The 27830-nt window shown below is 40.7% G+C and overlaps 1 protein-coding gene across 1 annotated transcript; it reads left to right on the top strand.

Annotated features, from left to right (window-relative positions):
• The first annotated feature begins 13780 nt into the window (after nt 1-13780).
• On the top strand, nt 13781-27730 carry LOC148348670 (equilibrative nucleobase transporter 1-like). Its single transcript, XM_088322005.1, has 14 exons — nt 13781-13820; nt 13892-13981; nt 15315-15517; nt 17436-17565; nt 17636-17682; nt 17764-17840; nt 18920-19012; nt 20928-21067; nt 22190-22305; nt 22379-22522; nt 24038-24145; nt 25439-25625; nt 27297-27420; nt 27528-27730. The coding sequence occupies exons 3-14, from the start codon at nt 15337-15339 to the stop codon at nt 27648-27650; spliced, it is 1470 nt and encodes a 489-aa protein (XP_088178131.1). The 5' UTR covers nt 13781-13820; nt 13892-13981; nt 15315-15336; the 3' UTR covers nt 27651-27730.
• The last annotated feature ends 100 nt before the right edge of the window (nt 27731-27830 follow it).

Here is a 27830-nt window from a genome sequence, read left to right on the forward strand (position 1 = left end):
AACTGCCTATGACATTTTTTCATTGCGAAGAAGACAAGTCAGCACCATACCCTACAAAGGAAAATTTTAAAACAAAAAGTAACAATTAAAACAATGGTGATTTCTTAATGTGTGGTATGCTGTGTAAACCAGCAAGGTTCTCAGCCCGATTTGGCATTTTTTCGTATCCCTTTTGATGAAGACTGAAAACAGCAATGGATATCTGCAATTATTTGGAGGGACCAGCGGCCCTCGAAGTACTGGTACTCTAGAATTTGCAACAACTGTTTTTTACTAAGTGCATTTTATGTATTTCAGAGCAATTTTATGTGAAGTAGGTACGGGTCACATCAAAGATAATCAATGTAGGTACCAATAAGTTAGCTAGTGCTACTGTAGCTAAAATAAAAATGATAAACCATTTGGTTACAAATTATTTGAGATTTGATGGCACCCTGGATAAAACATTAGCATACATATCTAACGTAGGTTTCTTATCATTAGCATTATGGGGTAGCTTCGGCTCGCTACAGTTTAACTGTACGGGTCTGATGTATCGACATTTCGTTCTGTGTGCATGGTTACAAAGAATGACAATAAAAGTAAATTCTATTGTATTTTAGCTCCTGTCGATGCAGCAACACGTTCTGGGTACCTAACAATTAACAAAGAACTTGTAAGTATCCATATTTTTATATGTTTTAGATTAGCACCGGTGTATGGGGATACTCCATTTACAATATAATGGTACATGTAGTGTGGGCTGAAGTCAGGCAGACTGTACAATTTGGTTGAATCTGTGATTATGTCAGGAGGAAGAGAACACTTCTTAAGTCTCCCGATTTGGTCGGGAGACTACCGCTTTGGTTACGATTCTCCCGCCTACCGATCTGAGAGCAACATCTACCGATTTCTAAAAATGTCCTCCTTTTTTGGTCGCCGAAATTTTTATGTGAACAATGTTTTGCCGATTACAACGTAGCCGGATTATCCATAGTCTTTATCATCGTCTTTTTCGCCGTTCTGTACCGGAAAAAGCTTTGATCGAGACTCTGCAATCATAATCTCGAACTCCACGTGATCTCATTCCTTCGAGAACAGCAGACGAATAAGAGTGCTACGTGATATGACTATGTTAAAGAACACCAGAAAATTTGGAGTAATTAAACATTGTAATAATCACATGTAAACATAAAATAATAAAGTAGATTGAAAAACGAATTTTATTGTCATCTTTTCAAATAATAATAATAATTGCGTCGAGAAAAAAATCTCCCGATTTCCTATTTCTGAAACTTAACACGTATGGAAGAGGGTATGGGTCGGTAGCAAGCCCCGCTATCCTTAGTCTCTCCTTAAATACAGCTTTTTAGGCTTTGTGACCCACCTTTTCCAATACCTGCACAATGTTCGTTTGACTAGTCCTTGCCAATGTTGTTTAATAGTATAGCTTTTTAGTTTTTGTCTACTGTTTACTGGCCTCACACAGAGGGAGTACTGTTTACTACGGTCGACTGCCATCCGTCATGTGGTTGTGGTCACGTGTGTGGAAAGGGTCAATGCATTTTCGGGATGCTCAATGGCTTTTCAATGTGTGCGAGAATATTCCCCTTATTAAGCAATAACAAACCTTACAAACACAACATGGCACCTATTCAGTCACAGCAAGACAGAATATGTAGAATAAAAGCAAAGATAATTTGTGTAAAGTTTATATAACAAGTGTTGGAATTAAAAATATCAAAATGTACCGTTTACCAAATTGTTCGAATTAGTTATCTGACTCCATTAACCAAACACAACCTACAATCACCTAACAGTTTATGCGCACTCTTTTCCTGAGGGAAAAATGAACAGGAAAGCCGACATTTTCACATGGGGGCAGATTTAATTTCCTTACCAATTTAACTAAGTGTACTCTATCGAAAACGGCCGAATTAGTGACGTTGGCGTCTTCGGGAAGCCTTTTTCTCAAGTCCTTTAGCTTTCTCTTATCTCTTCTGCCCGCATAATGGTGTGCCGGCTCCTCCCGTGGGCATGCCAAGGAAGCCCCCTGGGCTTCAACGTCTCGTAGACGAGCGTCCCCATGTCTGGGGTACTAAAAACAATACCGAGCATTTCTCAAAACATCGCCTGCCGTCCTCCGTCAGAGTCCTGTTATCAACAGAACTAGACTAAATATTCTGCATTTGGAACAGCCTGACCTGTCATTGAACTAAAGCCTACTCAGTGAAAATCTTTATTGCATTATGAGTCAATCCTATAAAATCCTTTATAGTCAAATGTATAAAATCCTTTATAGTCAAATGTATAAAATTCTTCACAAGTATGCAACACAAATAATCCTTTCCAATTCTTTCTTAGTTTATTTTGCTCCACTTGCATTAAATTTTGTCTTTTTTACATAGGAAGGAGTATATATATACTGTATATATATATATATATATATATATATATATATATATATATATATATATATATATATATACAAAAATTGTTATATGGTGTAGACCAGGGGTGTCAAACTCATTTTAGCTGTGGGCCACATGCTAGAAAATAAATGTCACGGGGGCCACCCTAGTAGATTTAAGAGAAAGAGAGGCAGATGAAGAGAAAGATAAAGAAAACAAGGGAGATAACATAAGATTGCGAGAGACAGAGAAGGAAAGAGATAGTAAAAGGGAGAGGTATAGAAAAGCATAATACAGAAAAAAGAGAGGAAAAGAAAGAAACAGAGAGCAATTAGAAGTGAAAGGAAGAGTCAAAGAGATAGAGAGAGAAAGAGTGAGTGTAAAAAAGAAAGGGAAAGCGAGAGAATGAACAAAATGGAAAGAGAACGTAAGAAAGAAAGAGAAAAAAAGAAGATAGGAATGATATGATAAAAAATAGAGAAGCACAGAGAGAGATGGAGAGAGAGAAAGAAAAGGGAAGAGGAATGGAGAGAGCATAATATAGAAAAAAGAGGCGGAGAGAAAGAAACAAAAAAAAATTGAAATGAATGGGAGAGTGTCAAAGAGAGATAGAGAGAAAAAGAGTGAGTGTGAAAGGGAAAGAGGGAGAGGGAGTGAAAGAAATGGAAAGAGAAGGTAAGAAAGAGAGTAAAACGAGAGAAAGAAAAAAGAAGGACTGAAATAATAAAAAAGAGAAAAAGAAAAACAGACAGAGTGAGAGAGAGAGAGAGACCAAAAGAGATAGAGCTTTAGTTGCTTTACAAGTGGCGCCTGGCTTTGGCGACACCAGGCGGACATATTTAAAACCGCAGCTCATATTTCTCTCTCGCTTCTCTCAGTTATGTCCTCTGTGTTGTAGACAATTTAAGAGGATCATAAAACATAGAGAACCTGGTGAGAAAACGTATAACTTGTTTGGTGCTTCATAATTTATTAAGATCCTAATATTCAATTTCTATGTATTTATTTATACATTTATATAATCGAGATGTTTTTGACCTACAAATAGGAAAAAGGGTTTGCAGCATCCAACGCAACCCAAACTTTTGAGAGGCGGTAAGTGGCCCTAAGGCCTAACTGGTCATGAAAACGACTTTTAATTGCTTCTGAACAGCCCCGGCGTTGCCTTCCTGCCGTCCTCCTGAGAATGACCCCGAACGCACTCCCTCGTGATGATCTCAGCTTTTGATTTCATCTGACAGGTTTAATATATAACTTTTCTCTCATACTCGTTCTTTTTAAGGATTGGCAGAAGCGGCCCGCTTGCGAGATCACCGTCCAGGTTTCGGGACAAAGCGAGTCTTTTACCTCCTGTGCTCGGCCTCACAACGGCTCATGTGTGAGCGTGGAAAAAAATCGTGGAACTGAAACCACCTCTGTAAATACGTAAAAGGTCAGTAATGACGTCAGACTCCGAGAGGTAGCCTTTGCCATTATTTTAAAAAAAATTTATTTGAGTATCATTTAGTGTTTTTCCGTCACTTGATTTGTTACACTTGTTAATTTGAACTCCGTAAACCTGTTGAAAATGGTGTCATAAACAGTGTTGGATGCCCAATTTCTGGAAAATAAGTCACAAAAGTACAACCAAAATTGGAGTGAAAGGCATCATTGTGTGTTTATTTGTGGTCCTACCACATGCACCAAATACTATATATTCTGTATTATACTGTATACAGTGGAACCTCGGTTCTCGACCATAATCCGTTCCAGAACCCTGTTCGAAAAGCGATTTGTTCGATCACCGAAATCATTTTTCCCATTAAAAATAATGTAAATCGTTTTAATCCGTTCCAACACCCTGAATGTTCACCTTGAATGTTTAACGTAAACGTGAAGCTAACCCAGGCTAATCGTACGTTCACGTTATTGTAATCTTCCGTACGAAAGATTACGCTAACATGAATGTGTAAAAATAAAAAGGATAAAGAAAATAATTATGAATAGGTTTTCTTACCTTTGTGGTGGTCAGCAGAAGGCGCTCGCACACCTCCTTCATATTTTGCTATTATTTCTCTCTTAAATGCAATAGTTGTACGCACTACTTTTCTTTTTTCCCCCGTAGCAACTTTGCTGCTTGCACTGACTTTCTTCGGAGGCATAATAAAGGGCTAAAATACCCGTACGCCGCTCAGCATCGCACCCTAGCGTAGGCACTCACGCATTACCGGCGTTCGAACTCCGATTTTTTGACCGAACAGCAAAGCAAGAATTTCTCGAAATTTTTGGTCGGACTCCGATTTGTTCCAACTGAGAGCCGTTCGAAAACCGAGGTTCCACTGTATAACCATTTTTAATCTTGTCTTCTTGCACTGCAGGGTTTCTGAAAAATTACCGCCATAAAGGTCATGTTTCATCTCTTTAGAAATGTTTACTCTTCTTAAAATTCTGCATCTGCACCGCACCGCAAAGTAAATCAATATTTGACATAGATGGTGAATAACCCGGGTGACATGGCAGCACAGTTCTGAGGTCATGGGTTCAAATCCAACTACCTGTGCGGAGTTTGCATGTTCTCCCTGTGCTTGCGTGGGTGTCCTCCGGGGACTCTGTTTCCTCCCACATTACAAACACATGCATGTCAGGTTAATTTGCTGGTCCAAATTGTCCTTAGGTGAGAATGAGTGAGTGAGTCGTCTGTCCCCGTGTGCCCTGCGATTGGCTGGCAACCAGTTCAGGGTGTCCCCTGGCCACTGCCCGAAGATAGCCGGGATGGGCTCCAGCACCCCTGTGACCCTACTGAGGATAAATGTTGCAAATAATGGATGGATGGATGGTCATCAACCCCGAGAGGCACATTTAAATACCCGCAATTTAATCTTTTCTATTTAAACTAAGATTTTCTCAAACGCTATCAACATTCAACCCCCTCTGAAAACATCAGAAATGCTGAGCACTAAATTCAACATAGACAGCTTCTTCCATTTTGTCAGTTATTAGGGACAAAATTCCAAATAATTAGATATATTTTAAATCATTCGAAAACATTTTTTCCCACCGTTTGATATTTTCAAAATCATTAAAAAAATGTTTTGATTCCTTTCACATGAATCCTCATTTATTTTAACATGTAACCTATATCCTTGCAAATAATTCCACATCATTCAACAACAACAAAAGATAAGTAAAAAATAATAATAATGTCACCCTCCAGTATTTTTAAAGAAAACTCCAAATCCACTCAAATCAAAATTGTCCCAACAAATCCTACACCATTCTATCCAATTGGAATTCATTCCTATAATTTATCTATCGTGCTATATAAATACAAGTTATTCCAAATGACCGGGTTTATGTATTATACCCTCATCTGTCTATTTTAGGTTATCGTTACTCGTGACAATCATAAATACCTGTATCCATTGCCCTGTAGTGGTTATTCAATGATCAGGAACCTGAAAATAAGGTAACAATAAATAATCAATACTTGATTATAACATTAATGAAATGCATGACAATAAATCAGTCATTTGAAGGTGCATTAAAAAAGGTTTTGTCTTTTTCTTCTTCTATGTTTTAACCTTAGTGATGGCCACTGCAAATACTTTCTGTGTTTAAAACTATGAATCAACATCCGGGTTGCGAGATGACATGGGTAAAAAGGCGTGCTACAATGAGATATTTGAGGTTTTTATTAGAAGAAATCAAACATATGCACTGTAAAGAAAACAATATCCTGGCCTAGAGTGCAGAACAAGGCTGTCAAGGTTTCACAGTTGCACTTTAAAAAGGGCTAACAAACCTTTATATACCATAGGAACGTAACAGACGTTAGGGCAGGCTTGTCCAAAGTCCGGCCTGGGGGCCAAATGCAGCCCATGGTCAATTTTCATCCGGCCCGCAGCCTCAGTCATAAAATCAATAACGCCTGGCCTGCGTGTAGAATTATGTACCGGTAATCAGGGTTGGGTAGGGTTACTTTAACTGGATGACTTTCAATTACTTTTGGATTATTCCAATAGCAAATATGCTAATAAAAGACAAAAGAAACTAAATATGAATAAAATGACTACATTTTGTGCAGGCTTGGGGAGTAACGGAACACATGGAATGGCAAAAATGATGTTGGCAAGCTGTTTGGATTTATATTCATTTTGTTTCTGTCGCATTTTATGTAAGTTTTGCCAGAGATCAAAGCCAGGAGAGAAAGCTTACCACGTGTTGTGAGTCATCATTTTATTCATATTTAGTTTATTTTGTCTTTTATTAGCATATTTGGTATTGGAGTAATCCAAAAGTCATTGAAAGTAATCCAGTTAAAGTAACCCTACCCAACCCTGCCGGTAATACATTGAGCAGCAGCGCTGTTACCTGGGTGTTCTAATGCTGCCATCTAGCGGCTCAAATAGGAACAGCAAATTAGTATGTGAGGCCCCCCAATTTTCTAAAATGGCGGCAATTAACAAAATGAGAAAAGTTGTCTGCGAGGGCCGACGGTTCAAGGATGGGTGGGAATTGGATTATTTCTTCACTGAAATACGTAAGAACTGTGTCTGCCTCATTAGTAAAGAGACAGTGGCTGTTTTTAAAGAGTTCAATGTGAAGCGAGTCCAGGGTTGGTTAGGGTTACTTTAACTTGATTACTTTCAATGACTTTTGGATTACAATCGAGAAGGAGATCACTCTTTTTTCCTCACCTTTCTCCGTGGACACAGATGATGTCCCAGACCATTTGCAGTTGGAGGTCATTGAGCTGCAGTGTGACGCAGAGATCCGTGGTCAGCACCAGCAGCTTACTCTCGCCAACTTTTACCGACAGCTGAATAAGGACAGGTTTCCAGAGATTCGAGCATTTGGTAAGAAAATGCTAAGCTTGTTTGGGTCGACGTATTTGTGTGCGAAGACACTCTCGCGGCAGTGGCTCAGGAGGTAGAGCGCTCGTCTTGGGATCGAGAGATCGCAGTTCGAATCCAGGCTCCTCCGTGTTACATGTCGAAGTGTCCTTGGGTAATACACTGAACCCCTATAGCCCCCAATAAGCAGGTTAGCGCCTTACATGGCTGCACGGCCGCTATTGGGAAATGTGAATGTAAAGCGTTTTGGGAAGTCCTGACTTGAAAAGCGCTATATCAATGCAGATCATTTCATTTCATATTATTTACCAGCTAGGCTAGATACTTTATTCTTGGGTAAGGTCTGACTGGGAGGTCACTGGTTCAAGCCTTGGCCGAGTCATACTTACAACATCGGTACTCATTGCCTCCCTGCTTGGCGCTCGGCATTAAGGGTTGGAATTGGAGGGTTTGGTCATGGTAATGACTCCCAACACAGCAGTTGGGTCTAAAATGGCGGCGCCCTGTTTGGCTGTGGCTCGCTACAGTTTAACTGTATTTAGGTGTATTGACATTTCATTCTGTGTGCATGGTTACAAAGAATGACAATAAAAGTAAATTCTATTCTTCTTCTTATTCTAAATAAGAGCCATGTGAGGACACGGCTATCGGACTCTCACTTACAAGACATCTTGCGCATCAATACTACTGCCATTGAGCCAGACCTGGCCTTTGTCCTGCACTCCAGATCTCAGTTTCACCCTTCACACTAATGCGGACAAGTCATCATTTTTCATTGAGGGGGGTTATGTTTGTTTATTATTCTGGAGTGAAAGCCTGCAGGGTTGGACTGTAAGGTACGCACAAAGCGCGCTACACCGCTAGTGCGCACATCACCACCGCGCGTCCTGTCCCCGGGTCGCCAAGCGAGAGGGAGAGAGAGGTATGACAATTTCTCTGTTATTGTGTTTAAAAATTCTGTAAATATTAAACTGCCATGGATTTTTTTTTTTTTGTTTCAAATGTAATTTCCACCCAAGAGCAGTGTCCCCTCTAAGCTGCGCGCGTGCGCAATTGCGCACTGCTCGCACATTCGCACGAGAAAATCTAGCCAGCGCACAAAAATGAGGGCTCAAAATTTCTAATTAAGAAGCGACTCAAGTCAAAGTTGCAGTGCATGAAGGTAAAAATACACGGGTTCCCCTGACCTTGTGTCCTAAATGCGGTATTTTGAAGTCGAGTCGAAGTAGAACGAAGTTGAGTAAAGTTAGTAGAGTTTGTCAAGAACCGGCTTCTTCGGCTCGGCTCACTAAAAGGAACCGGCTCTTTTGGGTCCTAAACGGCTCTTCAGGTTGTTTTTGCTTCTTTAATCTCAACATGACCAAATATGATGTACAACTATGCACAAAATGACTTAAAAGAAGGGGGGAATAGAACAAAAAAGAAAATAATACCAAAATGAAAAAGTAGTGAAAAGCTGAGAGAAAAAAGAAACAAAAGGAAGAGAAAAAAAGTAGGGAATTTAGAAAAAAGCCAGAAAAAAAAGAAAAGAAAGAAAAGTAGGAAAAAAGTATGTAGAGAACAAAAAGCAAAAAGTAACAGCTCGGAAAAAACATACCACCACCTACCCACCAACCCATCCATCTACCCATCCACCTACCCATCCATCCACCTACCCATCCATCCATCCATCCACTTGCCTACCCATCCATCCATCTATCTTCAGTAGCTGAAAGACAGGCACTGGAAAAGCTGCGGTCAATTTTGGACAATTCATCACATCCACTACACAGCATTATATCTAGACAGAAGAGCAGCTTCAGCGACAGACTGCTGTCACAGTCTTGTACCACAGACAGACTGAGGAGATCTTTTCTTCCTCATGCCATGAGGCTCTTTAACTCCACCCGGCGGAGTAAAGGCCCACATTAAACCACACCTCCCCACATTGCATATTACCGTATTTTTATTGCAGTGTGTATTCTGTGTAACACTTTCTAGATACTCTATATAACATGCTACATTGGGTATTAACACGTCACATTGGGTATTTGTGTATTGTATTCTTTTTGCTTTATTATTGTTTTGTTCTTCAACACAAGGATACTGCCGGAAGTGTGAATTTCCCTACGGGGATGAATAAAATATCTATCTATCTATCCAGTAATACTATTATACAACAATACTACTCTGAAAATATTACAACAAAACAGCTATCAAGTTACGACTACTGTATATTGGTATTCCCAAAATACTCCAGAAATACTCCAAAGGAAATACTACAAAAATACCACTGCAGTAATACTAAAATACAACAATACTACTATGAAAATATTACAACAAAACAACTATCAAGTGACAACTATTGCATAGTAGTATTCCCAAAATACTCTGGAAACACTACAAAAATACCACTACAGTGATACTATAATCCAACAATACTACAATGAAAATATTACAACAAAACAACTATCAAGTGACAATTACTGTATAGTGGTATTCCCAAAATACTCTAGAAACACTCCACAGGAAATACTACAAAAATACCACTACAGTGATACTATAATACAACAATACTACAATGAAAATATTACAACAAAACAACTATCAAGATGACAACTATCAAGATGACAACTATTGTGTAGTAGTATACCCAAAATACTCTGGAAATACTACAAAAATACCACTACAGTAATACTATAATACAACAATACTACTATGAAAACATTACAACAAAACAACTATCAAGTGACAACTACTGTATAGTGGTATTCCCAAAATACTCTAAAAATACTCCAAAGGAAATACTCTAAAAATACTCCAAAGGAAATACTACAAAAATACCACTACAGTAATACTATAATACAACAATACTACTATGAAAATATGAAAACTATAAAGTGACAACTACTGTATGATGGTATTCCCAAAATACTCCAAAGGAAATACTCTAAAAATACTCCAAAGGAAATACTACAAAAATACCACTACAGTAATACTATAATACAACAATACTACTATGAAAATATGAAAACTATAAAGTGACAACTACTGTATGATGGTATTCCCAAAATACTCCAAAGGAAATACTCTAAAAATACTCCAAAGGAAATACTACAAAAATACCACTACAGTAATACTATAATACAACAATACTACTATGAAAATATGAAAACTATAAAGTGACAACTACTGTATGATGGTATTCCCAAAATACTCCAAAGGAAATACTCTAAAAATACTCCAAAGGAAATACTACAAAAATACCACTACAGTAATACTATAATACAACAATACTACTATGAAAATATGAAAACTATAAAGTGACAACTACTGTATGATGGTATTCCCAAAATACTCTTAAAAATAATACTAAAACCCAACTATGCAAAAATTACAAAAGTTACTCCAAAATGACTACTAGCGCATGTATTTCTTTCAAAATTCTGGATCTCGGACAGCGGCAGAAAAGAGCGAATCCTTCTTTTGAAGCGCTGCTTTTCTCTGCGTTGGCGTCTTTTTTATCTGATATCTTGATCTGGTCTAAAGTTCCTTAAGCAGTTTGTGAGTGTTTTTAGACCCATCGCAAGAAGCCATCTCATCTGATAGCCGGCATGTGTACGGATTCCTGAAGGTTACATAAGAAAAGGCGCTGGCGCTGATAAGGGACGTCAACAAACCTTTTGTTTTATTCCAACCTGTTTCCGGATCCACTTGAGCCAGGGATGACAAACTCATGCTGAAACCGTCGACTGGGCTGGAGAGAGAGAGAGAGAGATAAAAGGACAGGGAGAGAGAGAGAGAGATAAAAGGACAGGGAGAGAGAGAAAGAGATAAAAGGACAGGGAGAGAGAGAGAGAAAAAATAGAGGGAAAGAAATAAAAGGAGAGGGAGAGAGAGAGAGAAAAAAAATAGAGCGAAAGAAATAAAAGGAGAGTGAGAGAGAAAAAATAGAGGGAAAGAAATAAAAGGAGAGGGAGAGAGAAAAAATAGAGGGAAAGAAATAAAAGGAGAGGGAGAGAGAGAGAGAGAGAGAGAAAACGTCAGTCGAAAAATAGAGAAAGGGAGCGCAAAAGAGCCAAACAGTAAAGTTGTGGGAGAGAATAGAGCAAATGAGCAAGAGGAGAAAAGTAGAGAAAAGTCAGAACAGAAATAGAAAAAGCGAGAGAAATAGAAAAAGGGCAGAAGAGAAATAGAAGATAGTGAATGAAATAGAAAGAGAGAGAGAGAAAAACAGAGGGATGGAGAGAAATAGAGCACATGATCAAGAGAGAGGGAGAAATAGAACAATAGGGATGGAGAGAAGTAGAGAAAAGTCCGAAGAGAAATAGAAAAAGCAAGAGGGGTGGAGAAAGATGGAGAGAAATAGAAAAAAGTCAGAAGAAAAATAGAAGATAGTGAATGAAATAGAGAATGGGAGAGAGAGAGAAACAGGGATGGAGAGAAATAGATCAAATGATCAAAAAAGATGGAGGGATAGAGCAAGAGAGAGAGAGAGAGAGAGAGAGAGAGAGAGAGAGAGACAGAAAAAGAGCAAGAGGGATGGAGAGAAATAGACAAAGTTCAAAAGAGAAATAGAAGACATTGAATAAAATAGAGAAAGGAGGGATAGAGAAAAGTCAGAAGAGAAATAGAAAGGGAGAGAGAGTGGAGAAAGATGGAGAGGAATAGAAAAAGTTCGTAAGAGAAATAGAAAACAGTGAATGAAACAGAGCAAGAGGAATGGAGAGAAAAGTCTGAAGAGAAATGGTAAAATAGAGAAAGAGCAAATGATGAAGGGAGTGGGAGAAAAAGCAAGAGAGAGAGACAGAAATAGAGCAAGAGGGATGGAGAGAAAGAGGGAGTACTGGAGAAAGATGAAGAGAAAGAGAGAAATAGAAGACAGTGAATGAAATGGAGAGAGAGAAAGAGAGAGAGACAGAAAAGGGATGGACAGAAATGGAAAGAAAGTAACAAAAAGATAGGAATATATGTATATATCCTGTATGTGGCACTCGGGCCCTTCTTTCTCTCTACTTCTCTCTCTACCTCTCTCTCTCTACACTCACTCACTCATTCACACACACATGGAGCCCTCGGCAACTCCCCCTTTTAGCAACTCTGCCTACCCGGCCTGCTGCTGCAACCTGCCTGCCCATCCCTACCTGAGGCTAAAGATGACAAACAGGAAGCAGAGACCATTTTGGACATTTATTTTCAACGACAGAAAAAAAAGACTTTGCCAGGTGGAATTTGTGTGGTAAGTTGGTCTCTTACTTTAGCAACACCACACATTTACATGAACACATGACAATAGCTAAGACTGCAGAGAGCAAACATGTTTTTGTTCCTGGACAAAAACCTGTAAATCCGTTGTCGCTATGGCAACAGCACCATAAGGGCTTCTTATTTTTACTGACTTTGTTAGACAGTATTTGTATTTTGTGTACTTTTTTTCATTCTAAAGCAGTTGTACTACAAAAATTTGTATTTTTTTCATATACTGTTAAAGCTTGCAATGTAGTTGTTTAAGAAACACTTTTAGTCCCTAAAAGACCGGTGCCGAAAGTGCGGCCTGCGGGCCGGATCCGGCGGGACAACGCTGAGAGAAGTGAAAGAGAAAAACGAGCTGCAGTTTGAAATATGTCCACTGGATGTGTCCAAAGCCAGATGCCATTCACAAAGGTACTGTCGCTGTATTTCCTATTTACTTTTTCTCTCCCTCCTTTTTCCTTTCTTGCTCTGTCTTTTTTCTCTCCATTTCTCTCTGATTTTATTTTATTTTATTCCTCTTTGTTTCTCTTTTGCCCTTTCTTTTTTCTCTTTCTCTATTTTGTTCTTTTCTCTCACTTTATGCTGCTTTTTATTTCTCCATTTCTTTCCTTTCTCTTTTATTTTTTTCTCACTTAGTTTCTTCCTCTTTGTTTCTCTTTCTCCATTTCTTTCCTTTCTTTCTCTATTTCTCCGATTCTCTTATTTTCTCTTTTGCCCTTTCTTGCTTGTCCCTTTTTTCTGTTTTTCTCTTTCTTTCTCTATTTTGTCATTTTCTCTCACTCTATGATGCTCTTTCTTTCTCAATTGTTTTCCTTTCTCTTTGATTTTTTTTCCTTTTTTTCTTACTCTTAGTTTCTTTCTCTTTCTTTCCCCATTTCTTTCCTTTCTCTCCCTCTCTCTCTATTTCTCTGATTCTCTCGTTAATTTCTTTCTTTTTGATTCTCTTTTGCTCAATCTCTCTCGATTTCACCCTCTAATTCTCTTTCCTGCTCTCTTTCTTTCTCCATTTTGTTCTTCTTTCCCTATGCTGCTTTTTCTTTCTCCATTTCTTTCCTTTCCCTCTCTCTCTCTCTCTCTCTTTTAGCTATGTTTCTATCACTTCCTCTTTTTCTGTCTCTCTTTCTCTCTTTGCGTGTTTTCTCTCTCCTCTTTCTCTCTTTTCCTCTCGCTTTCTCTCTTCTCTTCTTCTCTCTTACTCTTTTTCTTTCACTCATTCTTGTTCTCTTTCTTTCTCTCTCCTTCTCTCCCCTGAGACCCCCGTCCTATTCCAAACTCGCCCGAGCGGCGGCGGAGGCTTCCACGATTCGCTGATCCCGAAACGTCCGAGCAAAAACAGTACGGCGTCGGTATCGACGGATACTAGCAGGTATTTGTCCCCCCTCCCCTGCAAACGTGACTTGTTTACCCGCATCATTGACATTTTTTGCGCGCGATAAGATGCCGGCGCACGTGTTTCGACGGTCGGACGAGGATAAAAGGAGGAGATTCGGTCGCTCTCCACGACATCCGACGAGAACCTCACCGAAGGTCAGTACCGTGCGGGGCGGGGGCGGATTTGGAGTCGGGGGCCCCGTCGACTTCGGGGCGACCCTCCTGGTGACATTGACAACTTCTCATATACGAATAAATAGACATGCAGAAGTTCTATGGGTTTTATATCTTTCTATTTTCATTTGGCTTTGAAAATGTCACAATTATATTAGGACCTTGTTTCAAACACTACATTTGTTATTTAGTTTTGTAGTATTACTGTATTTATATATTTATTTGCTATTTCTGTAGTTTATCTTCATAGTATTGCCATAGTACTTTTCTAGTGTCAGAATATTTCCGAGGTAGTATTTTTGGAGTAATTCCATAGTCGAACGTTTTTAGTATATCTGCAGTATTTTGTACAGTTATTCTGGTTGTATTTTTGTAGTAATCCTGTTGTTATATTTCTGTAGTAGAATTTTTGAATTATTGTACTGTTTTAATGGTATTTTTCTTGCATTTATGTAAAAGTATTTCTTTTGTATTTTTGTAGTCTTTTTTGAGTATTTTGTAATATTTCTGCTATTCTGTTGTCATGTTTCTGTAGTAGTATTTTTGAAATATAGTACTGCTGTAGTGGTATTTTTCTCGCATTTATGTAAAAGAATCTCCTTTGCATTATTTTTGTAGTCTTTTTTGAGTATTTTTTTTATATTTCTGCTGTTGTATATGCAGTACTTCTGTAGTAGTATTTTTGAAATATAGTACTGCTGTAGTGTATTTTTCTCGCATTTATGTAAAAGTATTTCCTTTGCATTCTTTTTGTAGTCTTTTTAGAGTATTTTTTAATATTTCTGCTGTTGTATATGCAGTACTTCTGTGGTCATGTTTCTGTAGTAGTATTTTTGAATTATAGTACTGCTGTAGTGGTATTTTTCTCGCATTTATGTAAAAGAATTTCCTTTGCATTATTTTTGTAGTCTTTTTTGAGTATTTTTTTATATTTCTGCTGTTGTATATGCAGTACTTCTGTTGTCATGTTTCTGTAGTTTGAATCATATCATTACTGTGGTCGTATTTCTGTAGTACTTCTAAGGTAGATATTTCTTTTCAGAATGAAAGCAAAATAATATCTAATAAAGTTTTCTTTTTTTTTTAAACCCAAAATTTTATGTTTTTTTTTTCTGTAGTAGTATTTTTGTTGTAGCGACACAAAGGGCCAATGAGCACCATCTGCCGGGCCGCGTGTGGGCCGCAGGCCGTAGTTTGCCCGGAATGGGTCTAGTATTTCCGATCCCGCCGATCACGACAAGTTACACGCGCGATCGATTCCACCCGCGCGTCTTCGATTCCTCGGCGACGGTCCCTGACGTCTTTCGTCTTTTAGAGAAAAAGAAGAATCGTAGACGATGTCCCCGAAAAGATTGGAGGTCCGGCAGGCGGTCACCCTGGCGACGGGGATGCTGGAGTGCCTGTGTTTTGCCGGCATCGTGTTCGGGTGGGCCTCGCTGGTCTTCATCTTGAAGACCGAGGCTTTCTTCGGCCAACACTGCTTCAACGACACGCTCCAGGACGGCACGCCAGTCTTAGGTCGGTGTTGCCCTTTTTTGCCTCTCTGCTTTCCGTTTCCTACGACTGTGGCGCCCCCCTGAGGACGGCTGAGGTGCCTGTTTGGAAAATAGACCGCTGATGGGTCATTTTGATTTTTTTTCTTTTTTTTTGTGTTTGTGTGTGTTGGACTCTTCTTCCATTACCTCCTATCTTTCTTTTTTGTCTCTTTCTCTCTTTTCTCACCTTCTTTTTCCCCCCTCATTTTTTCTTTCAATCATTTTTTTCTTTTTCTCGTTTTCTTTCTTTTTGTGTCTTCATTTTTCTTTCTTTCTTCTCTTGTTTTCTCTTTCGTTCTGTCTTAATCATTCCTTCTCTGTCTTTCTCTTTTTCCCTCCCTCTCTCTGTCTTTCCCTCACTCTTTCTCTACTTTTCTCTCTCTGTCTTAATCATGTATTCCCTCACTTTCTTTCATTCTGTCTTAATCATTTCTTCTCTCTGTCTTCACCTCTCTTTCTGTCTCTTGCACTCTTTAACTTTTCTCTCTCTGTCTTAATCATTTATTCCCTCTTTCTCACGCTCTTTCATTCTGCCTTAATCATTCCTTCATTCTGTCTTTCTCTCTTTCCCTTTCTCTTTGTTTTGCACGCTTTCCCTACTTTCTCTCTCTCTCTTAATCATTTATTCCCTCTTTCTCCCTCTCTTTCACTCTTTCATTCTGTCTTAATCATTCTTTCTCTGTCTTTCCCTCTCTTTCACACTCTTTCTTAACTTTTCTCTCTGTCTTAATCATTTATTCCCTCTTTCTCACGCTCCCTTTCACTCTTTCATTCCGTCTTAATCATTCCTTCATCCTGTCTTTCTCTTTCCCTTTCTCTTTATATGTTGTGCACGCTTTCTCTACTTTCTCTCTGTCTTAATCATTTATTCCCTCTCTTTCACTCTTTCATTCTGTCTTAATCATTCCTTCATCCTCTCTTTCCCTTTCTCTTTATATCTTTTGCACGCTTTCTCTACTTTCTCTCTCTGTCTTAATCATTTATTCCCTTTCTCCCTCTCTTTCTGTCTTGTGAACTTCCCTGCGGGGATGAATAAGGTATCTATCTATCTAATCATTCTTTCTCTCTGTCTTTCTCTCTTTCTGTATTTTGCACTCTTTCCCAACTTTTCTCTCTCTGTCTTAATCATTTATTCCCTCTTTCTCCCTCTTTCATTCTGTCTTAATCATTCCTTCTCTCTCTTTCTCTGTGTCCTTTACACTCTCTCTCTATTCTCTCTCACTGTCTTAATCATTTATTCTCCCTCTCTCTCTCTTTCATTCTATCTTAATCATTCTTTCTCTCTGTCTTTCCCTCTTTCTGTCTTTTGCACTCTTTCTTAACTTTTCTCTTATGTCTTAATCATTTATCCCCTCTTTCTCACGCTCCCTTTCACTCTTTCATTCCGTCTTAATCATTCCTTCAGCCTGTCTTTCTCTTTCCCTTTTTATATTTTGTACGCTTTCTCTACTTTCTGTCTTAATCATTTATTCTCCCTTTCTCCTACTCTTTCATTCTTTCATTCTGTCTTAATCATTCTTTCTCTGTCTTTTGCACTCTTTCTTAACTTTTTTCTCCCTGTCCTAATCATTTATTCCCTCTTTCTCTTGCTCTCTTTCATTCTGTCTTAATCATTCCTTCTCTCTGTCTTTTTCTGTGTCTTTTGCACTCTTTCTCCCTCTTTTTTTCTGTGTCCTTTACACCCTCTCTCTACTTTTCTATCTCACTGTCTTTATCATTTATTCTCTCTCTCTCTCTAACTCTTTCCCTCTTATTTTTTTGTACTCTTTTTGTCCTTTTCTGTTTTGTCTTGCTTTTTCTCTCTTACTCTTTCTTTTTCTGTTTCTCTCTCTAGTATTTTAGAGAGCGGTCCCCTTTTTCCCCATCGAATAGCAAATCAAAGCCCCCTCTGTTCGTTTCAGATTGCAGCGGGCAGGACGAGCAGTTATCTGGGGTCTTCACGGCCGCCTCCGTCATGAACAATTTCCTCACTCTTCTCACCGGCTTCATCTTCGACCGCTTCGGCTCTTTGGTCGTGCGGCTGGTAGGAATGTAAGTACCAAAATCTGATGCCGTGTCTACAAAACCAGGATGAGAGGGTCTTTTGTATCCCCCCCTCCAGATGTCTTTATTTGACGGGTACCTTGATGCTGGCCTTCTCAACTCCAGGTCAGGAGCGTGCATTTCCAATAAACCGATGATGGAACGAATGTCCGTCCACGCTTCTAACTTTCCCCATTTTCATATCAGCCTTATCGCTGCTGCTCTTCCCTGCGCTACCCCTGATCGCTGTGGCCGGCAGAATATTCTTGATTACCAATATACAGGTGAGTGAATAAACTAGAATGTCTGGGCGCCATATTCGAGCGTAGATTCCCTTTTTGGCAGATTCACGTGAGAACAGAAAAGCTAAAAAGTAAGACTCCCGATGGAGAGAGTAGAATGTCTTTTCCGGAAAAACGGCAAATGGGAGATAAAACCTCACGCCCAGTTGCCACCAGAGTTAAAACATTGAACTCAATCCACGTGTTTTTACTGTTATGACGCTGCAAAACAAAATTCCGACCCAATTTTGAATGCTCTACAAGAGAGTAGAATGTCTTTCTGGGAAAGCTGCCAAGTCAGCAAAACCAAAAATGTCGAGTCAATTTTTGGGCAGTTTTTATATATGAGGTAACTTCCCAGACTGCCTGTAAAAGAGGGTGTTGATATTCAATGTAGTTCTGGTCTGGGAGGGTGGAATGTCTTTCTGAGAAAAGGCTGCTGAGTCCGCAAAACCAAAAGTGCAGTCCAGTTTTGTGTGGGCATTTTCCCCTCTGGAGTGACCTAGTGTATTGCTTGTGAAATAATTTGATCCGAACCTAACTTGTTCAGTCCTAAGAGAGTAGAATATCTTTAAGGGAAAGCTGGTGAGTCTGCAAAACTAAAAATCACCAGCAAAATCAAAAATAATTCAAATATTGTATGTACCTGCATATAAGCCTACATTGCACATAAGCGACCCCTTAAACTACTTTTATAACCGCCACGATTTAATGCAAGATAGCCGGAAATTTTCAATGTTATTAAGCGTGTACCTCGATATCAATTATTATTTAATTGTGTAGTTAACGAAGATTAATACGCGAGGAAAATGCTAAAACTCTTAACATTTTTAAACGGTCTATTCTACCCTCTGACAGCGCCCTTTAGCACTTAATTTCTCAGAACCCATTATTACGGGCAGAAAAAGGGAAATAAAACCAAGAAAATCCCAATAGAATGAGATGTGGTCCCACTGACTGAACAGGGAGAAGAGATCAAGCAGGGCATCATTGCCATCTACTGTTAAGGAGTGTCATTGACCCTTTGTTGTTTCTTCTTCTTAGCATTATTTTGCTCATATATTTGCTGTCTGGTCTCGAAGGTGGCCAATCTGTTCGGGGATCATCGTTCCACCATCATCACCGTCTTAAGCGGCTCCTATCATTCTTCTGCGGTCGTCTTCCTCATCATCAAGGTGAGTGTCTTTCTTCCGGGTCTCTCAAAGCCCCCCTTTTTTTTTTTCAAGCGTCAAACTACCTTTGCTAGTTTTTAGTGCGGAGGGATAAAATGAATCGGAACTGAGTAGAGAGGAGGAAGAGAGGGAAAAAGAGGAAAGAATGAGAGAGAAAGAACAAGTAGGATAGAAGGAAAGAAAAAGACAGTGAAAGAAAGAGACAAAGTGAAGTAAGAGAGAAAGGGAGAAAAAGAATGTGAGAATGAAAGAGCAGGAAAGGAAGAAAGAGATAAAAGGAGAAAAAGAAGGGAAAACGGGAACGAGAAAGTAGGAAGGAAGAAAGGAAGGAATGTAAGATGTGAGGGAGGAAAGAAAAAGAAAGGAATGTATGCCATCTAGAGGGTAGAAAAGAAAGGAAGAAAGAGAGAAGGAAAGGAAGAAGGAATGCTGGATGGAAGGGGGTGAAGAAAGAAAGAAAACCAAAGAGAGAAAGGAAGGAGTGTAGGATGGGAGGGAGAAAAGAAAGAGAAAGAAAGTAATGTATGAGGAGAGGTAGGAAAGAAAGAAAGAGAGAAGGAAAGGAAGAAATAATGTCAGATGGGAGGGGGGAAGAAATAAAGAAAACCAAAGAGAGAAAGGAAGGAAGGAATGTAGGATGTGAGGGAGGAAAGAAAGGAATGTATGAGGGGAGGTAGGAAAGAAAGGAAGAAAGAGAGAAGGAAAAGAAGAAGGAATGTCAGATGGGAGGGGGAAAGAAAGAAAACCAATGAGAGAAAGGAAGGAGTGAAGGATGAGAGGGAGAAAGGAAAGAGAAAGAAAGAAATGTATGAGGGGAGGTAGGAAAGAAAGGAAGAAAGAGAGAAGGAAAGGAAGAATGAATGTCAGATGGGAGGGGGGAAGAAATAAAGAAAACCAAAGAGAGAAAGGAAGGAAGGAATGTAGGATGTGAGGGAGGAAAGAAAGGAATGTATGAGGGGGGTAGGAAAGAAAGGAAGAAAGAGAGAAGGAAAGGAAGAAGGAATGTCAGTTGGGAGGGGGGAAGAAAAAGAAAACCAAAGAGAGAAAGGTAGGAAGAAATGTAAGATGGGAGGGAGAAAGGAAAAAGAGATAGAAAGGAGGGGAAGTAGGAAAGAAAGAGAGAAAGAAAGGACAAAGGAATGTCGAATGGGAGGGGGGAAGAAAGAAAGAAAACCAAAGAAAGGAAGGAAGGAAAGAAAGGAACACAGGTGTCAAACAGGCGGCCCGATAAGGGATTGAATCCGGCCCGTGAGACAACACTCAGAGAAGCGCAAGAGAAAAACAAGCTGCAGGTTGAAATATGTCAACTTGATGTTGCCAAAGAAAGTTACCTCAAACAAAGACACTGTACTTGTTTTTTTTTCTCTCTCTCCCTCTCTCTCTCCCCCTCCCTCTCTTCTCCCACTCTCTGTCTCTTTCACTCTCTGTGTCTCTCTTTTTCTCTTCCTTTGTTGCTCTTTGTCTCTTTCTCTCTCTGTGTCTTTAACTTCTTTTGCTCTAACTTCCTTTTCTCTCTTTTCTCTTTCTATCTTCCTACCCTTCGCGCTTTCTTTTCTCTTTTCTCTCCTGTCTTTCTATTTGTCTTTGGATTTCTTTCTTCCGCTCCCTTTCTTTCCCCCTCTCTCACGACTTCTCTTTTTTATCTCTTTTTGTTCTCACGCTCTCTCCCTCTCTCTCTTTCTTTGTCCCGCCCTCTCTCCTTTTCTTTTCCTCTTATTTCTTTATCTCTCTTTTTCTTTCTCTTTAATCTACTCGTCCGGCCCCCGACAGAATGTTTGTTCTATCGTGTGGCCCCCGAGTTCAAATGAGTTTGACACCCCTGGTCAAGAAAATTTTACTGTAGAATCCCAATGGTCCTCCCCTGGTCGGCCCCCCCTCCAATATAGTGACCGCGAGTATCTGCCCCCCCCCCCTCCAGCTCTTGTACGAGTCGGGCATCCCCATCAAAGGCAGTTTTCTCTTCATGGCGGCCTGCAGCCTGATCCACCTCCTCAGGACCTTTTTCTTGCTTCCCAGGGGCGCCATCCCCTACCCGCCGCCCCCTGGCTACACCTACGGGTAAGAACAGAAAAACCTCGCCACCGATGCCCGACACCGCGCGGGTCCCGGTTCACGTCGGGGTCGCTCTCGTGGTAGTGAGCAGGCTAGTAGATTAAAGAGGTAGGAGTGAAGGAGAGGCAGAAAGAAATGAGACAAGAGAGAGGAAAAAGAAAGAAATGGAGAAAGAGAGAAGATAGTAGAGAAAAAGAAAGAAATGAGAAGAGGAAAGGAGAAGATTGGGAAAGAAGGAGATGGGTAAGAGAGTGGCAGAGAGGGAGAAAGAGAAAAATAAAGAAATGAGAGAGTAGAGGAAAAGAGGAACTGCAGGGAAGAGAAAGACGTAGCTTGAGATAGGTAAGAGAGAAAAAGAAAAAGCAGGAAACAGAGAGAGGAACAGACAAATGAGAGATGAAGATAGGAAGAGACTGAGAAAGAGACAGTGAGAGAGAAATACAGAAGAAAAAAAAGAAGGAAATGAAGAGAGAGAAGGGAAAAAGAAATTTAAAGAAACAAAGAGAGAGAGGTACGGATGAATGAGAGATGAAGATGGAAAGAGGCAAAAAGAAATGTCGAGAGAAATACAGAAGAAAAAAAAGGAAATGGAGAGAGAGAAGCGAGATTAAGAAAGAGACCGAGATAAAGAGGAACAGACAAATGAGAGATGAAGAAGATAGGAAGAGACGCAAAGAGAGACAGCGAGAGAGAGGGAAATACAGAAGAAAAATGAAGGAAATGTAGAAAGAGAAGAGAAAAAGAGTGATTGAGGGAAACAAAAAGAGACAGGGGAACAGACAAATGAGAAATGAAGATAGGAAGAGGCAAATAAAGAGACAGCGAGAGAGAAATACAGAAGAAAAAAGAAGGAAATGGAGAAAGAGAAATGAGAGATGAAGAAAGAGACCAAGATAAAGAAGAACAGACAAATGAGAGATGAATAAGAGAAAGGCAGAAAGACAGACATTTAACTATCCATCCATCCATCCCACTTATTCATCCATAAATCTCCCCATTCACACACACACACACTCATCCATCAGGCTATCCTTCATTCATCCACCACCCCTCCTTCCTCCTACCATCCATCCAAAAATGACTATTCATTTGTCCACTCATCACGGCATCCATCCCTCCATCTTTCAGGTTTTCAGGTTGCAGGTTGTCCTGCAGCAAATGCAAGAAATCCGAAGACAAGATCGTGAACGAGAACGCGACCGGGAACCAAACGGAGCTCGACTCGAATCCGCCTCCAAAACCGGGTTCGAGTCAACGTAGTAGCATGAAAACGGTGGCAGTCGTCTCATTGACGTTGGTGTTTCTCTCTCCTGGCAGAAAAAACCTTTCGCCAGTGTATCGTGTCCAGGTTCTTCTTCTTTTGCCTCATCTGGTTCTCCGTGATCGAACTGAGGATTTATCTTTTCATCGGCACCCTCAACCCCGCGCTGGAGTTGCTCGCTGGCGGAGACACGTCTGTCGGTATGTTTCGAAACCTCCAGGAATGGATAGCTCCTTTCAGAGCAACAAATGGGATCATCTAGGGCCACATCAGTAAAACCTCCAACCGTGCTTTCGTGAAACGGTGGAGAGAACATCTCCTCAATTCCACCGACTTCTTCAGAGGTAGCAGTGTCTGAAGACCTTAAAATTGGTCTTTTAGCTTCTCAGTGGCAAGGCCCCAAAGGTGGAGGGGATCCTATCCACCCAATGTTCACCAAGGTTCTGGATGTTGTGGACTGTCGTAGTTAGACGCGCTTCTGCAACATCGTGTGGACCTCTGCCAGACTGGATTGGCAGACTCAGGTGGTGGTCCCTCTTCCTAAAAGAAGGTTGTCTTCCAACCAGAAGGAAATCGCACTCCTTAGCCTTCCTGCTAAGATCTAGCAAGCAATACAGGAGAGAAAGGTCAGTCAGGAAGTCAAATCTCAGATTGAAGACTAGTATGGTCAAGGTTCACAGTATGTAGCAGGGGTGGCTAATCTGGTCCTGGAGAGCCGCACGTCCTGCATGTTTTGGAGGTTTCTCTGCTGCGATCCAGGTGATTCCAACCACCTGGATCCTTATCAAGCTCTCACAAAGCCTGATGACAAGCTGAAAATTGTGTTGGAGCAGAGAAACCTCCAAAACATGGGGGACGTGCGGCACTCCAGGACCAGGTTAGCCACCCCTGCTATGTAGAGTGCATGTGAGTCTGCCCAATCAGTCGTAATGTGTTTTGTGGGCACAGAGAAAGCATTCAGACGTGGTCCTCGGAAAGTCCTCTGGGGACACTCCCGGAAATGAAGTCCTGAACAGTCTTAGTGACAGAAATTCTAAGAGCAGCTAAGGGATTGAATGGGTCATAAGCATCGTATGACTGCTTTTTGCAATGGACGTGGTGCTGTTGCCTTCTTTAACTGGGTTTTGAGCTGTCTTTGGAGAAGTTGACACCTCCGAATCTGAGATCATGGTACTATGCCATGACATTGACATACCCTATCTGGGTCAGGGATGAGCACCTGTCTCAAGTGGAGAAGTTCAGGTTTTCACGAATGAGGAGAAGATGGACGGGCAGATCAGTGTAGAGTCTGCAGTCATGCGAATCATGGACCTGTTTGTTGTCACGTAGAAGTAGCTGAGGCCAAAGGCAAACTCTTAATTCTTCAGTCAATTTGGGTTTCTTCTCCGAGTCTGAGATGTGGTGAAAAGCTCGCTTATCCTAAGGATCTAGATGGTTTGAATACCTCCTGGAGAACTCCTAGGTGAGGAAACCTTAAGGACAACCCAGGACATGGCAAAGAGACTATCTCTTGGGAACATCTCAAGATCCCATCGGATGAGTGGGATAATGAGGCTGAGGTCAGGGAGGTCTGGGCTTCTGCTGAGGATGCTGCCCCAGCAACCAGAGCAGGAGACAACCGATTTCCTTTAGAAAGCGTCATTTAAAATGTGAAGTTGAACCTCAAACTTATGAAAGATGTTCTTGTGTAATTTGTTCTTCCGCTATGATTTCAGTGAGCGATTATATCAACGCTTTCGCTTTCACCCAACTGTGTGCCGTATTGTGCGCTCCATGGAACGGCTTCATCATGGACAGACTGAAGCGCAAATACCGGGATAAAGGTAGGTAGTCCCTTGGCACGGATTACTTTAGACTAGCTAGCTGGAGATATTTGTGATACATACCTGTTCACGGCACCTCACCTCCTGTTTCTACTGTACCAAAGCATCCAAAGAGTGTCAATGGGCTACACAGATTACAATTTGGCAGACCTTAGCCCCAAGAAATAGAATTAGTGATAATATTAGCAAGCGATCCAGTGTTTTTTTTTCTTGTTGCATGGAAGATTTTTTTTCCTAATGAAAGATTACCTTTCTATTTTTGCTTTGGACTGTTATACATATTTTTTCATGTGTCTTATAGGCCAGTACGCCTTACACAACCTATAAATCTGAAAACATCATCCCCACTGTCAATCGTGGTGGTGGTAGCATCATGTTTCAGGGTTGCTTTTCTTGAGCAGGGATTGAGACATCAATAGAGTCAATGGGAAGGTGGATGGATTCTAATACAGTGCAATATGCCTTACACAGCACATGACCCCGAAAACACCATCCCCACTGTCAAACATGGTGGTGGTAGCATCATGTTTTGAGGTTGCTTTTCTTGAGCTGGGATTGAGAAGTCAATAGAATTGATGGGAAGGTGGATGGATTCTAATACAGGGCAATTCTTGCGGAACATCAATTTCATGTGCCTTATAGTCCAGTATTCCTTACACAGAACATGACCCCGAAAACACCATCCCCACTGTCAAACATGGTGGTGGTAGCATCATGTTTGGGGGTTGCTTTTCTTGAGCAGGGATTGAGACATCAAAAGAGTTGATGGGAAGATAAAGCCAAATACAGGGCTATTCTGGCAGAACATACATTTTATGTGCCTTATAGTCCAGTATTCCTTACACAGCACATGACCCTGAAAACACCATCCCCCACTGTCAAACATGGTGGTGGTAGCATCATGCTTAGTGGTTGCATTTCTTGAGCAAGGATTGAGACATCCAAAGAGTTGATGGGAAGATAAAGCCAAATACAGGGCAATTCTGGCAGAACATCAACTTCATGTGCCTTATAGTTCAGTATTCCTTACACAGCACACCACCCCGAAAACACCATCCCCAAAGTCAAACATGGTGGTGGTAGCGTCATGTTTCGGGGTTGCTTTTCTTGAGCAGGGATCGAGACATCAAAAGAGTTGATGGGAAGATAAAGCCAAATACAGGGCAAATCTGGTTGAACATCAATTTTATGAGCCTTATAGTCCAGTACGCCTTATATGGAAAAATGAGAAAATGCTATATTTTGAGGTCACAGAAAATACGGTAACTGTTTCTTCTTACCTATGGTGTGTAGGGATGGACATTCAGGAGGCGGAATTGAATTCCACCATCGTCTCTCTCTTCCTGGCGGCGTTTTTGGCACTCGGGTTTTCAATCTGTGCCGCCATCCCCGTGCTACCCCTGCAGTACTTCACCTTCGTCATGCAAGTGCTGACGCGCGCCTTCTTGCAAGGCACTCTTGCGGCTTTCGTCAGCGTGGCGTGAGTAGACTTTTTCACTCGATAATGATCACATATTTAGTTTTAAAAGTTAAAAAGAATGAAATTATTTCTCAACTGATATAAATTCATTAAAATGTAAATGTACAGTTGTCATGTGTTTTCCCCAAAATATTTTTGGAGAAAACTTCATTTTAATGTCCTGCTTTTCAGTATCTAAAGTTTTTTTCTTTTACCATTCAAAGGAATCAATCCATTTTCTCATACTTTTTTGTACATAGGAACAATTTTAAATTTCTATGTACAGATGTGAATGTAGTACATAGGGTTAGGATTTTGGTTGGAATTAGGGCTTATGGTTAAGGTTTTGGTTGGAGCTAGGCCTAGGGTTGGAGCTATGGTTAGGGATTTGGTTAGGGCTAGGGTTAGAGGCTTATGGTGAAGGTTTTGGCTGGCGCTAAGGTTAGGGTTTTGGTTAGAGGTAGAGCTAAGGTTAGCGTTTTGGTTGTCGCAAGGGGCAGGGGTTCAGGCTTAAAATTTTGGGTTAGAACTAGGGATAGGGTTCTGGTTAGAGGTAGGGTTCAAGTTGGAGCTAAGGTTGGGGTTTTGGTTGGCATTAAGGCTAGGGTTCAGGTTTTGGTTGGAGCTAGGGTCCTGGAGAGCCGGACATCCTGCATGTTTTGAAGGTTTCTCTGCTCCAACACAGGTGACGCCAATTTTCACGCAGGACATGTGACTCTCCAGGACCAGGTTAGCCACCCCTGGGTTAGAGGCTTATGGTTAAGGTTTTGGTTGGCGCCAAGGTTTTGGTTAGAGGTATGGTTAGGGTTAAAGCTAAGGGGAGGGTTCAGGTTGAAGCAAAGGTTAGGGTTTTGGTGAGCATTAAGGCTAGGGTTTAGGTTTTGGTTGGAGCTAAGGTTAGGGTTTTGGTTAGCGCTAGGTTTAGAGGCTCATGGTTAAGGTTTTGGTTAGCGCTAGGTTTAGAGGCTCATGGTTAAGGTTTTGGTTTGCGCTAAGGTTAGGGTTTTTGTCAGAGGTATGGTTAGGGTTAAAGCTAAGGTTAGGGTTGGAGGTAGGGTTCAAGTTGAAACAAAGGTTAGGGTTTTGGTTGGAGTTTGGGTTAGGGTTTTGGTTTGCACTAGGGTTTAGAGGCTTATTAAGGTTTTGGTTTGTGCCAAGGTTAGGGTTTTGGTTAGAGGTATGGTTAGGGTTAAAGCTTAGGTTAGGGTTTTGGTTGTGGCAAGGGTTAGGGATTAAGGCTTAAAAATTTTGGTTTGGGTTTTGGTTAGCGGTGGGGTTCAGGTTGAAGCTAGAGTGAGAGACTGGTTGTAGCTAGAGTCAGGGGTTGAGGCCTAAGGGTTTTGGTTGTAGCTAGGGTTTTGATTGGAGATAGGATAATGGTTTGAGCGTGGTTTAAAATGACTGTTTTGGTTAGAGCTAGGTAAAACCAATCGTGTTTTATAATGTTTTTTTTCACCACTAGAGGGTTTTAAATAACACACACTACCTTTAAATACTTAAATAACCATCAAAACAGAAAATATTTGATGTATCCGTTTTCAACTTGGCCTTAACGGATTCAAAATCGCGTAGGGCTCGGCGTCTCTCGGTACTTTGAACGTGACCGTAAAACGTATCGCCGATTTCCAGCTAGGCGTCCTAAAACCGGATTGCGAGAGGACACCTCACAAGCTCATTCGGTACGCGTGTTAGTTTTCCAGCCTGTCACTTCGGAAAAGTTTACGGCCTCATCGTGACTCTCGCCTCAGCCGTCTCTTTGCTTCAGTACGCCTGCTTCGTAATCGTGGAAACGCTTTTGGACGGAAACCCTTTATATGTGAGTACCAACAACTAGATATATCCCTCTTTCTGTTCTTTCTATGTCCATTCCTCTCTCTCATTCCTTTCTCCACGTTTAATCACGTCTTTGATATTCGCTCCCAGGTCAACATCGCGATGTCGGTGCTGGTCCTGTTCTCATTGATCCACCCGATTTCCGTTCTCTTGCATTGCCGAAAACTGGCGGCGCGCGCCATTCAGGACAAGATTCCCGACGAAAATCCATGATTGGGAATGGAAAGCTTTTTTGTAACCATGTAAATACTCTCCGCCTGTCTATTTATCTTCTGCTGCTACGGTTTGCTAATAAAGTTCATGAACATACAACATCGGGTTGCTCTTTGAAGGCATCCAAGCATAATATCTACTCTCAGTCAGTGGTGTTGAACTCGTCTGTGCTCAAGGGCC

Source organism: Urocampus carinirostris, chromosome 18 (genome assembly GCF_059441175.1).
Source record: "Urocampus carinirostris isolate Australia breed hairy pipefish chromosome 18, RoL_Ucar_1.0, whole genome shotgun sequence".
Lineage (NCBI taxonomy): Eukaryota > Metazoa > Chordata > Actinopteri > Syngnathiformes > Syngnathidae > Urocampus > Urocampus carinirostris.